This window comes from Penicillium taxi (assembly GCF_028828555.1).
Source record: "Penicillium taxi strain IBT 34144 chromosome Unknown utg000005l_segment0_segment0, whole genome shotgun sequence".
Classification (NCBI taxonomy): domain Eukaryota; kingdom Fungi; phylum Ascomycota; class Eurotiomycetes; order Eurotiales; family Aspergillaceae; genus Penicillium; species Penicillium taxi.
In genome coordinates, this window is record NW_026643207.1 from 467,723 (window position 1) to 484,073 (window position 16,351).

The 16,351-nt window shown below is 46.1% G+C and overlaps 4 protein-coding genes across 4 annotated transcripts; 3 read left to right on the forward strand and 1 right to left on the reverse strand.

Annotated features, from left to right (window-relative positions):
• Nucleotides 1–5,221: 5,221 nt before the first annotated feature.
• On the forward strand, nucleotides 5,222–6,080 carry N7495_007543 (uncharacterized protein; the record flags this gene model as incomplete). The annotated part of the gene is made up of 2 exons (XM_057210194.1): nucleotides 5,222–5,399; nucleotides 5,458–6,080. The coding sequence occupies 2 exons, from the start codon at nucleotides 5,222–5,224 to the stop codon at nucleotides 6,078–6,080; spliced, it is 801 nt and encodes a 266-aa protein (XP_057059737.1).
• Nucleotides 6,081–6,592: 512 nt separating this feature from the next.
• Nucleotides 6,593–10,186, reverse strand: N7495_007544 (lipase family protein; the record flags this gene model as incomplete). The annotated part of the gene is made up of 3 exons (XM_057210195.1): nucleotides 6,593–9,688; nucleotides 9,745–10,063; nucleotides 10,113–10,186. The coding sequence occupies 3 exons, from the start codon at nucleotides 10,184–10,186 to the stop codon at nucleotides 6,593–6,595; spliced, it is 3,489 nt and encodes a 1,162-aa protein (XP_057059738.1).
• Nucleotides 10,187–11,834: 1,648 nt separating this feature from the next.
• N7495_007545 (ferritin-like domain-containing protein) lies at nucleotides 11,835–13,160 on the forward strand (the record flags this gene model as incomplete). The annotated part of the gene is made up of 6 exons (XM_057210196.1): nucleotides 11,835–11,922; nucleotides 11,984–12,169; nucleotides 12,220–12,267; nucleotides 12,319–12,360; nucleotides 12,412–12,932; nucleotides 12,999–13,160. The coding sequence occupies 6 exons, from the start codon at nucleotides 11,835–11,837 to the stop codon at nucleotides 13,158–13,160; spliced, it is 1,047 nt and encodes a 348-aa protein (XP_057059739.1).
• A 478-nt stretch (nucleotides 13,161–13,638) lies between these two features.
• On the forward strand, nucleotides 13,639–16,173 carry N7495_007546 (uncharacterized protein; the record flags this gene model as incomplete). Its single annotated transcript, XM_057210197.1, has 5 exons — nucleotides 13,639–13,696; nucleotides 13,749–14,824; nucleotides 15,629–15,718; nucleotides 15,780–16,031; nucleotides 16,093–16,173. 5 exons carry the CDS (start codon nucleotides 13,639–13,641, stop codon nucleotides 16,171–16,173), a joined length of 1,557 nt encoding a protein of 518 aa, XP_057059740.1.
• Between the last annotated feature and the right edge of the window lie 178 nt (nucleotides 16,174–16,351).

Here is a 16,351-nt window from a genome sequence, read left to right on the forward strand (position 1 = left end):
CTCTGATCTCCGCTAGTTTGGTGGGTCTTTGATCGCTTTGACTTACTCTAGAGATGAAACAACACTTCACCGCCTCGTTATCACGGATAAGTCATGGGATGACGCATTCAATAATAACTTCACTCAAAATTGATTGTACTCCGAGGTTGTATTGGTGACTCGGCCGCAGATGAATCCTGGTCAATGTCAATCAATTTCGAGTTGATTGCTGATTTGTAGTTTTCTAATTAGCTCAATGGCTTCTAGGGTGGCTTGATAGTATCCATATTTCCGGGATGATAGGAGGCGCAACCAGCCTCCCGCGGTCCACAAAGACCTCCCCAGAAGATGCATCATAACCTGGAATCGGTATCTGTGTAGTACTGCAGGCTACGTATTGAAGGCACCAGGTGATGCATTGTGGATGCGGGCGCTTGGAAAGACCATTCATACATTCTACGTCCCAGCCTTGGCCCCCCTCCTCAATCCCAAACCCAGACCTTTTGAAGATCAAACAATGTCATCATGCACGGACCGCTAACGGCGGGATGTGAGCAGTACTAAGGAGTTAAGTGCGGTTTGCTTGGAGCTTTTGAATCCAACGGCTCCAATAAAACGTGGCTAGGGTTCCGAGAGTCGGAGATATATGAGAGACCAGACCTGCCACAGCAACAACAATTCTCAATTCGTTACTCTTTTTGGGTTGTGTTCCGATCCCAGCGTTACACGACATGTCCCTAAATCTCGGGCATGAGCGGACTTCAGATCTGGACCATATGACTGTGGCCGAAAGGGGAGGGGGGGGGGGGGGGCGAAAAAAGGAAGATTATCGTGGGGATAGAGTCTGAGTCTGACTTGTCTGCATTGCTTGCCTGACTGACCATGCAGTGCTTTGACTCGGGGAAAGGGTTCAGGGCGGCAACTCACATTGGGGCCTAGAATCAGGCGCATCCAATCGAGGCTCTCGACCTACACCATCTTGTTTACTCCCCCCGGGCACTCTCCATTGTTTCCATCGAACATGGAGGGGGTTGCGTTGGCTACATGCAACCATGGGATGATATACTCCCTGCATATGGGAACATGGATACGATACGACCAGACCATGAGAGCAACAACACATCAAATTTCTCACAGACGGACATGATCCTCTTTTTGGGAACTTGGCTGTTTCCCACCCAGCATATCCTTGCAAAAAAGGAAGTACGAAAGAGGTGCGGAGGAAGCACGGAGTTGTGATCGTAGTATGTTTATTGGAGCGATGGCTAGAAGGATTCCAAGCATGAGCGCTACTGTACAATATCCGCGTATATGATGGGCCCCGGGGATCAGGATCTGCCGTTAGTACGCACGCGGTGCCATTCCGACAATTTTACCCACCCAAGAGTAGATCAGCATCGACAAATTGAAATTATCCGAAGTAAAAGTAGTCGGCACATAGACAAGCCGAACATGGAGAAGCGTGCTCCGTGCTACTAGTGCCTACTAGTACTTTGACAGTATGTCCCCTTATTACATAGGTACCTAGTATGCCCCCTATGAGGGGACCTGCCCGCACTGATGGGATTTTTATCAAATCCCCGCCAAGAAAAGCGGGATGTCCGTACAAGTCATGATGCTTACTTCGTACTTAGTAGTACTTAGTTTTTCCGTAAAATCCCAGCCCCACCAGGTACTATGGGATGGAACCAAACCCATGGTATCCACTAGTGAGAAGGATGAGACATTTCAAGCTATGGGTAGATCCCGTAAGACTGAACCCATGGAGATGCAAATCCTCAAAATTAAGGGCAAAAGTCAAGTCTATTTCTGTAAGTATTGGACATGGACATGGTTTAGAATGCATATGCCGCAAACTCTACACAAATTCCGTATGTGCCGTATTACCACATGCCCATGCTCTGGAGATAAAGATTGAATACGAATCAAACTTGAGCCCATCCAATCACATCTCTTTCAAAACAGGTACCACATCACTCTCAAGCCCTCCCGATTTCCCGCTCCAAAAAAAGCAAAGCGGGGGTTATGCCAAATGAAGGCGTGGTAACTCTCGCTAAGATCCTGGCCACAGCTAAGATCGCCTGTGACGAACGGGTCGTGTTTCAGCAAGGCTGACACACATGTTTTTATGTGATCGTGTCTGATCATCTGTCGATCGCAGTTGCACATGTTGGTAGGTCCCTGTACCAAGAGGTTTGGTTTCGTCTCGACTTTGCCTTTAGATTCTAGTTTCACGCAGTCACGTTCCCACAGATTTCTTTTGCTATACCTGGGTACATATCTCTTTTTTTGCTTTTCTCTCGTATAGATCCGCCGATTCCGTATCTATGAAAATGTAAATTGGAAATTGAGTTTCAAACCCGTAAATGAAAGGGTTTTTTGTCTTTGCCTGGACCACATTCTAATGAATGTAAACTTCCCCTGTTTCCGCTTCTTCCCTTTGCTATTCCGAGATTACCTAGGTACTTAGGTCTGGGTGAATTATGAATTATGCAACCGAGCGATTTTCTTCATGTGAAATCTTGTGCAGTAATGCGGAGTAGGGTACCTTACTAGTACTAGTCTAGGTCAGGTCATAGCTTTATAGCGGAGACGGTACTAATCCCACCTCGGCGACTATTATCAATCAATCTATCCGATTCCCGTGCTCCCATGCCCTTGGTACATAATGCAACGTAGACTTGGTTAGCTAGTACGTAACTAGTATCGGAGAGACTTCCCGAATGGAGCTATGGCCATCGATTGTCTGATGGTTGGATGATCCACCGGGACGATCCACCGAAAAAGGAAGGAGGCTTAGTATGACAGGTTTAACAGTTGTATGTAAATTTTTACTATATTATATAATTAGAGACCAAATACCAAGGTAGGTATGTGGTAGTGCGCAAGGTAGTGCGCAAATTGGATGACGAAGTAATAATATTCCATGGTACATGAGTAGTCCAAATGTATATTATAAAGCGTAGCAATTGCTTACGTGGAAGTTTAGTAAGACGAAACTCCCTTCTAGGCCCAGAGATAATAAAAAAAGAAATTAAAAGGGGTTATTTCGCGTGGCCCATGGGACCACGCAGCGCCCCGGATGATCCCCGATCGATCACCGCGTTGACCCGGGCGAATGGCTCAATATGTCTTAGTTTAGAAACCTCCCCGTGTTACCCCTGCTTCCTAAGGTTTACTTATGTCAAATTTAGGAAACACTACCGAAAGTAATTAGTCTAACCGGTTTTATCAAGGGCCGCCATTGTTGATGATCTACGAAGTACGGAGTACTCCGTACTTAGTTAACCAGTAAGGATACCTAGTATATTATTAATCAAGACTAAGACCCGGTTCCATACTGTCGGTACCTATTTGCCGCAGTTTGACTTCCGGCAAAATAGCATTTTAACTGAGGACCAATCGGATGCTGTTATAGAGTATAGAATATGATTTCTAGAGTTCTAGAGTTCTATATTCTTTATTTTGACTTTTTTTATATTAACTTGGTTAGTGGTTACTGGAATACGTGACTTGGAGTCCATGGGAGTGAATAGCCATTAGACAGACGAGGGTAAAGGAGCCGCAACCGCCAAACACTACGGCTTGGGGAGAGTGAGAAATGCCGAGTGGGTTTTTCCCAGCCGATCAGAATAAGGATCGCTGTAGGTGGATCTGAGTGCTCGAGCTCTGGAATATTATTAATTTTATCTTCACGGACATGCACATTGTACTTTAGTACTTAGTAATAGAGATTGCGGGATCATGCCGAAGCCCTAACTTGCGCATACTTGCATCATAATCTGACAACCTGATTAGGATGGTATCACTGATATCAGTTATATTCTAACGTAGTATTTTGTACTAATATTACTATTAATTACTTTTCCTTTCCTAAACGGTCACGCACGGAGCAATGGTTAGATGACTAGTGGATCCTCGCTTCCATGAATTTGGGTCGGATCCATTTATTAAAAACGGCCAATCCTGGACTGCAGAATCGTGCACGGTCCTTATAAGGCAACGGCCGTTCCAGAACGCCGATCAGATCGTTTTCATAAGAATCAAGACGTGATCTTCAGGAGACCCTTCGATGACAAAACTGATCAGAGACTACGGAGTAAACAATATTTCAAGGAGTCTCAGTAGTATATTAGGGCCTGAAACATAAAATCTCGTCTATACTCCTGTACTCTATCCCCCCTTCCCACAATCGTCCATACTCGTCTGCACCCTTGTCCACTTGTCCACCACATTTCGGAAGTTGTAGCCTTCTTCGTTTAATTAATCAAGTGTCTACCTATTAGAGAATACCTCTAGGTAGATGTGTAGATCGTGACCTGCTACAGGTATACATTATTATTCCATTACTCAGGATCCTCCTTGTAGATAAAGTATGAACTAAGTTTCTGTAAGCGAAGTTGTGTCCCAAGCGCTTAGGAGCCGCCACCCCGTCATTTTCATGTAATTCAAGTCCTTGCAATTCCCGAGGCCCCATCCTTTGAACGGAGCTTTGTCCCAACTAGGCTTAGGGTACATCTATATACCTTCCCTTTTTAGCCGTTCTCGAACCGCCACGCGACATGTCTCTAAATCTAAATCCGGGGGGGCTTTTTTCCGTTGGGTCGATCCCCTTGAAGCCGGCAAATGGAACTTTTTTGTGGTACCTAGGTCATTTACGCGTACTAGCCTAGGAAGTACTTTGAAGTACAGGGGTATTAAGTATGTTAGTCAACCTTGGAAGTACCTAGATAGAGTCAAGCCCTAACTACCTCATACTCCTCAAACCTGCATAATGGAGCCACTCTCTATACGAAACAAATACGATAAAAGAACAAAAGAAGGGAAGAGAAAAAGAAAGCAAAAAAAAAAAAAGGAAGAAAGAGAAGGATCGACGATCAGGTTCGGTGCGATCAGCCGTTTATGGGGCGTATGTGACAGGTAAGCAGGATCTGCACTAACCGTAGCCGACAAGAATGATCCATTTTACGGGGACTTTCCGGCCTACCATATTGGGTCTAGTGAAAACTAGGGTTAATCTCCGGTTACGATTTATTTGTGATTTTATTTATATAATGTATTATATTTAAATTTGTTTTATCATTTTAATTGAATTAATTAAGCTTTGGAACGAACTTAGTCCATATAAAAGGATTTTATTTTATTTCGTCGATCATCCACGCGAACTCAATATAAACCCTCCTCTTCATCCCCCATATAACTCATCCGGATCTTGAAATTATTATACTCAAATATCATCAAAATGGATCTGGCCAATCTTCTCCATGGTGCTCCGGCCCCCAAGCCCTACTCATACACATATATCCACAAGCGTCCACAAGCGCCCCTCTTTTCACCATTTGAGGAAACAAAGTGCTCACTGCCTTCTATCTCATCTCTACTTGAGGGTGCAGACAGTGCTCAAAATACTCAACAAAGCAGTGAGTCACATACTTTATCCATACATATCATCATATCATATCCTGATCATCAATATAGAGCGCCAACGTATGAGCCCATCAGCTCGGGATCGTGATGTTCGCTACGACGCCATCAACCTCCCACCAACACCACCCCTACGCCCAAGCTCAGGATTAGGCAATATCTCCTCACCAGAGTCGAGCAAGTCAAACGACCACTTCCACCGCTCCTCAATCTCAAGTACCGGATCAGTCTCTGCAGCCACAATGTCAGGTCCATACGCCTCACCAGCACCTAGCGTCTCATCATACACATCCACAACTCAAGACGCTGCCCCAATGTATTACCGCCAAACACCAACCTACCAACAAGCAACACCAACAATAACACAACCGTGCCCTTCTCCCTCTCTCATTTCCCCAGTCACCCCAGCCTGGCAACATCACCACTATTTCCCCCCTTCTTCAACGGCACCCTACCAGCAGACTCACGACCGCTATATCTGCCGTACATGCCACAAGGCATTTTCCCGTCCTTCTTCTCTGCGCATTCACTCGCACTCGCATACGGGCGAGAAACCTTTCCGATGCACACATGTCGGTTGTGGAAAGGCTTTCTCAGTGCGTAGTAACATGAAGCGCCATGAACGGGGTTGTCACTCTGGTCATTCGGCTGTTCAAGCCACTGCCCTCGTATCTTGAGGACTGGGCTTTTTACTCTTAATCTTTAACTTATATTACTGGGTGTACTGAACGATGTGGGATGGGATGGGATGGGAATTAGGGGATGGGCCCCGGGGCGTTCTGTTTGTGTTCTTGGTTCTTGTGATACCCTGGATGCCTGTTTTTGAGATATCCTCTACATTATCCTAGCTCTATAGATGAGAGCGGATTAAAAAATTTACCAAAATTACGACTCACATATCACATGTATCCCCCCCCCCCCCCCCTTCATCTTAACCGCGGCATGTACTTTTGTTCTAGATTCCACAGGATTCAGATCTAGGAAGTAACTTGGGACGTGCTCTTGGTCAATGCTTAGGTTTGTTGCTGTCAGAAAATTGTTCAGGGGTAGGCATTCTAAGCCCTGGACTGGAGTGCTTGTGTTCGTAAAGCATCCAATGTTACCCAGGTTGTCTTTCATATTTCTAGATCGGCAATAAGTAGTATCTAATAAATCTCTATAGCTTAATCCTGAAATAAGACCAAATCTTTCATTCATCCAAAACGCCCCGTACCAATGCAGCAAGACTAGTTTCATACCTCGCAGGATTATGATCGCTGAGCATCCCAGAACCAAAGCGCAACTCCCCAAACCAGGCATCCACATCCCGAATGAATCGCATCTGGACACGCGTCGCCGGCCGTCCCAGACGCGGGTATCCATCTGTAGATGTAAACTCCGGTGCAGGGGTGAAAGCTTCCCGTTGTAGCACTCGCATGGTCTCGACGACAAAGACCTCACCGGGCGGCATGAGTTTCGGAGCGTGCATTTCGTCACGGAGAAGTTGGAGTGTTTTCCACGCCCATGCGTCTTCGCCGACGCCATCGCCTGCATTTATTACTAGTGGCGGTTGGTCGACGTAAAATTTGTGGATGATGCTTTGGCGGAGACTTTCGTGGAGACGCTGGCGAACATGCGACTTTGCGCCGGAGACGTCGCTTTTGAAGGCTACTGAGACCGTGTGCATGTCGTGAAGAATGCCGAGCGAGAGGCCTGGGACTACGTCTTGGCCGTTTATGGTCGTTGTGATGAGTCCGCGCGTGGCGAGGCGGAGGAATGGCGACATTACTGCTGGCGGTCCGTATGCGTATACATGGATTGGACGACCGGGTGGGAGATCGTAGGTTGGCGGTGTTGGGTCGGAGAACTGGCGGCCAGCATCGCTGTCAACGTTCAAGAGGCGCGACCGAGTAGCAGATTGGTGAGACGTTGTCACGAACGAGGTGCCTGTAGGGTCGCTGCATGGCTCGGCGATCATAGTGGCCAAGAGGGCCGCAACACCGCCGCCGAGAGAGTGTCCGCATAGAACAACGCCGTAGTCGTGGAATTCCTCAAGAGCCGCACGTAGTGTGATCATCACTCGACCGCCGCCACCCTCGAGCAGCCGTTGTGCCGAGGCATGCATGCCCTTGTGGACTTTCCAGTTCTTTCCTTGCCATTTCATTTCGTCGTAGTCACAGGTCATGTCTGTGAGAATGTCCTCAAACCCCCATGTACCTCGAAGGGTAAGCACAACGGCTTTGGAGTCGTGGTCGATGGACAGGTAGTGCACGAGCGGGAACCCGTTCTCAGTATCCCCGGCTGCGTTGGAGCCTCCGGCTGGATCGCAGAAGGAAGAAAGAAGAATTGTCGATGCTGGTAGGCCCGCATGATCGGTAAACGCGCTGTGCTCGTGGGAGTCGGTGTGAGTACGGGGTAAGCCTTTCGTGTCCTTGGCCACTCCCATGACCTTGAGTGCTCTGGAACCGTAAGAGGCAGAAGAGAAGCGACAGAAGCGGCGGATATTCTGAACAAAATGTCTCTTTGGGAAAATACCTGGAACGAAACCATCACGATGGAGTGCTTGGATGGTCTCGGTATCCTCGTAGGCGCTCTTCCGCGGTCTATGCGCCAATATAAGCGACGTCTCGGACCCAGCAATGGCCATCGAATACAGGCCAGGAGAGTAAGACTGGTTTGTTTTATGTAGGGAGTTTGAGCGTAGATCATTGACTGAGACAGGACCGTCCGTTTCAGACCTTGTGATAGACAGCGAACTACTACTGCGAACATGGCCCCGAGCAGTGGCAGGAGACCCTGGACGGTAGTCGGCAGCACCATGCGAGAAGGATCCAGTATGTGTCAAAAAGGACTCCCGACTCTTTTCGTGCACCATGAAGTGTCCCGGCCCGGAAGTCTTTCTATCGTGAATGTCGCAAGACGGCTCTAGGGTCGGATGAGAGCGCGGAGACTGTGGGGAAGGTGGAATGAGCGATCTTCGTAATCCTCTGTTCGATGCAGGCGTAGATAGTTGGTGTTCAGACGGCGTTTTTTGAGGTCGTTTTGGTGGAGTTGGTTGTTTTGAAGCTTCTCGTGCAGTTGCTTCTTTCACCGAGGCAGCTCCTCTAGCTGGTTCAAGAGTGGTACTAGAGGGTCCGGAACCAGCAGATTTGGCAGTTTGCTTCTTGAGTGGTGTCCGTTTGACAGGGTCTGTTCTTTCGAAAGCAGCTGGCTTTACTCTCTGGGCAAACTTGGAGAGCGATCCTCTTCTAGAGGGAGGCTTTTGACCCTGGTCGAGTTTTGGAGTAGAAGCTGGTGAATCACTTTTAATGATAATATTACTTTCAAAGCCAGGATTAGATTGCGCTCGATGATTAGGAGACCTAGGCTGTTTCGCCGGCTGCGATAATTCCTGCAGAGGCAGCAGAGGCAGCAGAGGCAGTGAAGGAACTTCAGGGTCTGTAGTATTCGGAACGTCATGAGGTCGTAGCAATGTATTTTGTGATTTGTTCAGGGCAGTACGAAATACCACAGTGTGTCGCGGGAGCCGCTTATTATCTGTGAGGCTCACATTGGTGTCGTCCTCATGGTTAAATCTTTCTTCGATCATTGTTGTACCAGGAGGGGCGGCAATTTCTGTTATATCTTCATCGAATATGTCTACTGTAATTGTTCGAGCCGTAAGGACCTCCGATCTAATCGAAGCGTGACAGCCTCGGGGAAATTGACTCGTTATATAAGCTTGAATGTCCTCATCGGAGAATTGCTGCTGCCCGTCCATTGGAAAGGAAAATCTAGATCCTCTTGGGGTATCAGTGATGCTCGATCCTCTCTGGACAGCATTGAAGGGCTCGTCGTCATCGCCGGGCATGACAAAAGAAGCCCTGTTGGAATGTTCCGGTAGTATATCTTGGTCTATATTAGAAAACCGTATTTGGTTCGTCCCGACCACGTCGGCTTTGGCGCCGTTGTCCAAAATGACGGTGTCCCAAATGATCTCATCACCACCATTTTCGCGGTGGCGTCTTTCAGTATTCCTCTTGCCCCAGCGCTGCAACAGAGCAAGTCCAATGCAACCAATCAAGAGATCTCCCACACCAACCTTTTCGTTGCTGGTATCTCGGTCCACAGATCTGAACTCGCGTCGAATAAGTGTGACAATCGCTGCAATTGCGCTAGATGTCTCGGTAGACCCGAGAATAGCATCGAGTGTTGACAAAAGAGACTGGGAGAAATTGCTTAATGATGCTAGAGCCGTGGATGAGAAGTGAAATGTCGCCGCGGCAAAGAATGACGCCGAAGTTATGGAAGTATGTAATGATGCCAACTAGAGCGTAGGAGTATAAGTATACTGCATAGGAAAGAGGGTGGAAGAAAACCTACGCTTCGTTCTAGCAATGATTCTGCTTCTATTCTACCATGCCCATCCCCACTGCGGATAGCCACATCCCTCCCTGCTCGGGTAAGAATCCCCTCAATCACAGCTCGGCTCAGCTCGAGGCCGGTCAGCGTTGTCGCGCGTGCACTATCCAAAGCCACACCCCCAAAAAAGGTCCCTATACGCAGCGACAGAGAAGTTGACTGGGTCACGAATGAGACTAATGATGCGACTGGTCGTGGGAGGAGAGTGCTGCCTGCGGCCACCAGAGACTGGCTGGTCGTGGCGACCTCAGTTTGAGGGGCTTCTTTTTCTTTTTCATGTCTAAAAAGCATCATGACTCATGAGCCATGGATGACAATGGATAAATTACGAAAGGAATGCATATGCGAAATGATAGAAGTAGATGTACGGAGCAGTTCGCGTTCGCGACATCGGGTCTGACATGTGACATGTCCCCAACACTCCTAATCGGGCATGAAGTAGTGGATACTTTTTCCATATTTCTGTTTCGTTTTGACAACAGCACATACTTACCGTTGGGTCTCGATCGAATTACCATACAAATATGAGTTATCTTCGTCGATATCAGGCTGCCATGCTGGTCCAATACTAATTCAGTACTCCATACTGAGTGATACGTGGTTCGATTGAAAACCATTATGCCGCCGCATTCCACTAGCCTTTATATAATCTGACCTATTGCTTATATTTTCCTTTATCTTTCGGTTCTGAAGCAACTGAGGGTTGTGGTACTATTGAGGCCACCAAATAAACAATAGTGCTACTAGAATTGTGTATTATTTGATGAATTACACAAACTTGAAGCAAAGGGATGCACAAAATTACATGATATTTAAGCCCAGTATCCGGTTTATAGGAATCATCTTCTTCTGGCTAGAGCCTGGTCCATTCCCACAGATCCAACATTCTCTTCGAAGGTTGGCGCATTCTTCATCCCGAGGTCTGTATCTTCCGCACCATTCCACTCAATATTTGAAGGCTCCAAGGCGCTAGATGTTCGATTGGGCTTACAAAAGTCTCGTCGGCATACATTTGTCATCTTCTACGTTGCCCTGGGACCGTAGCATATCAAATTCACGACATTTATTACTACACAATCTGCTGCAAAAGAAGACCTGGCTGCGCTTGGGAACAGGCTTGTACAGGAAAAATTTGCTATTATGTCACTACATAGGAAGAAGAATATTCCCATGTCCCTTGCTCAGTTTGCAAGTAAGTATGATGAGACAGAAACAGCCTTAAATACAGCTCCAGGGGTAGCCAAGGGTATCTCTATCTTCAACATTAACAGATGTACCTGGATAATGGAGAAACCGCTCTTAGAAGGAAAAGATATACAAGAAAAGATTATATCTAGGCTTGGAAAATTAGAATAATCGAGAGAATTATTCATACGTGAAACCCATGAAAAGGTGATGGCCCCGACACTAATAAGGTAAATCAGCCCGGGCTGTGTAGAGAATAATCATAATTGTCAAAAGTCTAAAGGTCGTCAAGTTTGTCTAGAGGACCCTGTTTATTTGGAGTATTGGATTCAAAACAAATTAGTGGTCAATTCCAAGTTTCGCTTGCGCTTTCGCTCGCTCTTTCGGCTTCGCTCTCGGTCTCGGTTACGTATTCGCTCTCGGAAACCAAAATGGGTGGATATGGATGCAAGATCCACCACTTAAAAGCTTCTATTCAAATAAACTACTGGTTCAAAGCTTTAGAGTCTACATATAAGCTCTCAGGCCTTGCACTATTGGTATTTACATCCATGGGTTCCTGCATCTAGAGCCTGTTTTCTCCATGTTTGGAACATGTTTTTAGCTCATTCATCCGAGATGGCCATATCAAATTACTTGATATGGCATTATTTCAGTAATTGGAATCTAGATCATCCTGGTCAATCCAGGTACAAAGACCCGATTAGGACAGTGAACCCTTTGTTTGCGCCATCACGAACCCTAGATTTCAAAACACTGATAATCAGCCCCCAGAGCTGGGATTATTTAAAAGCTACCTTTATCCCCGTCATGGAGTCAGTACTTTCAATTAACTCATTACACTATTGAATATTCAATTAATCACTATGAAGGTTACCAATTCTATTGCCTTGGCCGGCGCCCTCATCGGCCTGACCAACGCTAACCCTGTCGTCAAGCGTGCACTTAGTGACGGTACGTTTACTACAGAACATCCATTCAACACCTGAGTATCTCTAATATCATTTTACATTAGCTGATATTCTCAACTATGCCTTGACTCTGGAGCATCTCGAGGCCTCATTTTACAAGGAAGGTCTCAAAAACTACACTCAGGCCGACTTTATCAGTGCTGGATTCGCAGACCCCTTCTACGCCAACCTGCAAGAAGTTGCCTCAGACGAAGTTGACCATGTTGACTTCCTGACCAAAGCTCTGAGTGGTATGTCCAATGAAAGTTGAATTAGAAGAAGCAAAGCTAACTATCCGAAGCTGCTGGCGCGAGTCCCGTTGCGGCGTGTACCTATGATTTTCCCTCTGGTATGTCATCTTTTCGCCTCACAATATCCTTTGTATCTAACACTTGAATAGTGGACGTGAAGAGCTTCCTGGCTGTGGCTAGTGTCCTCGAAGGTATTATACATTCTCTTGTCTAGACCACGAATTTGGCTAACAAATCCCTAGGAGTCGGAGTGAGCGCATATCTCGGTGCTGCAGCCAGTATCACAAATGGTGCATACCTCACTGCTGCAGGTAGCATTCTCACCGTTGAAGCACGACACAGCGCCTATCTGCGTGCTGCCACCGGAGAGTCCCCTTACCCCCAGGCATTCGATAATCCTCTCGACCCCAATGAGGTCTACACCGTTGCTTCCCCATTCATTATTTCATGCCCATCCAGCAATGGCGTGCTCCCAGTTAAGGCATTCCCATCTATTACCCTGACCTCCAACGGTACTATCGTGGACGGGTCCAAGGTGCAGGTCGTGACTGGTAGCGGCTTTGATGCCTCCAACGTCACCAGCCTGTCTGCTGCATTTATCACCGTGACTGGCCCCGTGTTCACTTCCTTGAAATCTAACGGTGGTGGCAAGTTCACCGTGACTGTTCCCAGCGGCATCTCAGGCCAATCCTATCTTGTCTTTACTAAGAGCAATACTACGGCCACTGATGACACAATTGTCGCTGGCCCGGCGATCATTGAGGTAACAAAATAATGACCGGTCTTTCTCATTTCCTCCTTGCATGACTGATGCGTTTTTGTATGATAGGTTGGAAAGAAGTGGAACATTTCTATGTCTACATCGTCCAATGCTTCCGCTACTGCCTCTTCTCTATCGTCTCCGATCTTCACGGGAGCTTCCATTCAAATGACCGGAAGTGTGGTCGCTGTCTTGGGCGCTGCTTTGTTTTCTGCTGCCATTATATTCTAATTAACCGAATTGAAGGGTTAGAATTATTATCTAAAACCACAGACTGCACATACTCGGAAGATTGATCTCAAGTGTTTATACCTATCATTTAATCGTTATTTCGTATAATAATGTCCATGGAATATTGCAATCGTACTTTCTAGGTTTTTATTTTTATTTTATTTTTTAGCAAACATTTCAATCACAATGAAGTCAAAATCAGACTTTTCTTGTCCAATGTCGTACAGATTCATGTAGGTTAAAGAAATTTTCCAAGGATAACTAGGTAGGAGAATGTCTAGTCATGTTGCCAAAGGATGGTTAAGTGAGAAGTCACATGATGCTACCGGCGACGATAGTGTGGGGAATGCTTAATTCAATCCCTGGACTTTTCAACATCCTTCCCCAGCCATACTCATGATTGGCCTTTGTGGCCTCCCATCGATTGGAACCATCAGACTGTAACGATAGTTGAGTTGCAAATGAATGAATCTTGAAAATGCCGCCGCTAAGAGCTCATACCAAATCTCGCAATGGGTGTGACAAGTGCAGAGAGAGTAAGCTGTTTCTCTATGGCATTGCGATGATATTCACTCTGATCTATAATAGGGAAAATAAAATGTGACGAGCAAGGACCACCCTGCGCCAATTGCAAGTCGCGTGAGCTGGATTGCACTTACTTAAAAGTGGCAGCAGCGCGTAATCGTGCCAGTGCGGATAGAAGATCCGGGGGTTCCAGCTCAAGCTCTAAAGCGCGGTCAATCAAGGGGGTTGACTTGGTTGTCTCAAACTCAACACAAGTCACCTCACTAGAGATCAACAATCTGGAGTTAATGCACAAATTCTCCACAGAAACATATCAAAGCCTGGCTATCTCAGAGTCTGAAAAGTATATCTGGCAAATCACAATCCCTCGCTTGGGACTTAAGCATCAATTTTTGATGAATGGCCTACTGGCCCTAGCCAGTCTTCATCTAGCCACATCTGCGGAACCAGCCGAAGCCTTGGTTTACTATGATAGGGGTCTTCTATTTTACGATCAAAGTCTGGCACCATTTCGAAACGCAATCGAAAATATTTCGCCCCAGAATTGTGATGCCACATTTTCTCATAGCATAGTCATGATCGCGATCAATATTGCATCGGCTGGAGTTAGAGCCAAAAGGGACGAGGGCTCAAGTATCCTCGAGAACATAGTCGATCTGGTCGGATTACTTCAAGGGGTGAAAAAAATTCTACAGGTCAGCCATTCGTGGCTTCATATCCAGCTTTTCTCTCAGGGAGAATTCTGGAATAAAACAACCACGGAGCTAGACGCTGATACGGAGGCTGCACTCACACAACTTGCCACATTAAACGATGAGATAATGATTGGAATTGATACTTCTCAACATCCTATTTACAAAGAAATTATTTCGCATCTTCGTCACTGCTACGTGAAATTTGTGCACTCGTCTGACCCTGCGCCTGTCATGTCATGGCTCGCTTCGGTCGAGAAGGAATTTGTGGAGAGTTTGCGTTACAGACAGCCTTTCTCATTGTTAATCCTGATGTATTGGGGAGTTCTTTTGCTTGGACTTCATGGAAAACGATGGTGGGCTCATGATTCTGGAAGGCTTTTGTTATCTGAATTATTGGAAGCCCTTCGATCTGCCGATCCTAGATTGGAGCATGCCATTGCATGGGTGAGGCAAAAGATGTCAGCTTGAATTATACAGATTAAATATATATTTTTTGGGAAACTGGGCAAATTGCGTCACTGTGTGTGGTTACACGGACAGCGATCCCTTCTGGAAGGACATTAGACTGTTCTCTCGGGATTTAAAGTGTGTCTGATGTCACGTGACAGGCTCCTTCAGGATTAGTACTTACGGGGTTCAAAGTCAAAGGTTACGACGTGTTCAACGACAACTGAGATCTGGTCTCTGTCAGGATTTTGTGAGCTGGCACTCATTATACCTCTGCTGTTGAGCTTTTTACGGAAATTCATAAAGTTGCAAGCTCTTGAGATGTAGACAAAAACATTGGAGATGTTTTGGTTTGGATACCTAGGCACTTAATAACTAATTTACGAAGCTTTAGTCGTCTATATAAATTCACTTGAATACACACACAGATATGTACCGACCTTTTAATTCCCAAATGAACTATTTTTCGCCTTCTCGAGCATTGGGCATGTAGATCCAAGCCCTAGAGGATCTCTAAATATTACAAATCCATTAGCTGCCCAGGTGGGTATCGTTCAGCTGAGATTCTAACAAGTACTTTGGCTAAAGCCCCGTAACAAATTTGCCTTGTAAGCAATGCCTTAGAAAAGTGTTCAGGTGACGTTGGCACCATGTGGCTTATTTCCGTACCCAGGTGCTAATATCAACAGTCTGGATCCTGGTAACCTTGGAACTTCAACAACTCCGCAAATCAGCAATTTTCTCTCCGCAACGGTTTACACTAAGCCATAATCTACAAAATCTATTTCTGATCAAGCCTAGATCATGAGCCAAATTGATAATGGTGATATTGACCGTCCAGTCGATGAGAATGCAAAGATCGCACTCAGACAACTACAAGAAGGCGGATTCGTGCGAATAGCAAGTATTTCTTTCTCTTCAATTCAAAACAACACGCTAACTTCATATCTAGAGACTTGATTTCGAAGATGAAGGGTTGGTGCTGGAGCACACTGAAACAGGAGTTTCCCCGGATAATGTCGCCGCACGAGTCCCATCATCTCCACTGATCTACTCATTCTATCACTTTCCTGGATCTGACGCTGTTATCTTCATTTACGTTGGCCCTACTGAATTTCCCGTGAAAAAGCGTACGCTGCACGCTGGTGTACGACGGGATCTTATAAGAGTCGCAGAGAGTGAGGGGCTCAGAATTGCTATAAAGGTATCTCCAGATCATTTCCCCCCATATTCAGATGAAAGATACTCACGGCATTACTATTTAGATCAAAATCAAAACCTTCAACGATATCAGTGAGGCTAGCCTGAGAGAACTCATTTCGGCCGAAGCTCATTCCTCACAATGAATGGGAGGTCATCTACTATGTACTACCCTTGTGGCTCATAGGTCAAATTATATTATTTTCTCGGATACAGGCCTATATTGTGACCAACCATTATTCAATAGATACACTCGATGTCCAGGTGGAGTACGAAGTGGCGAGCCAAAACAAAGCTTTCTAATGATTTCATACGCTACTGCAC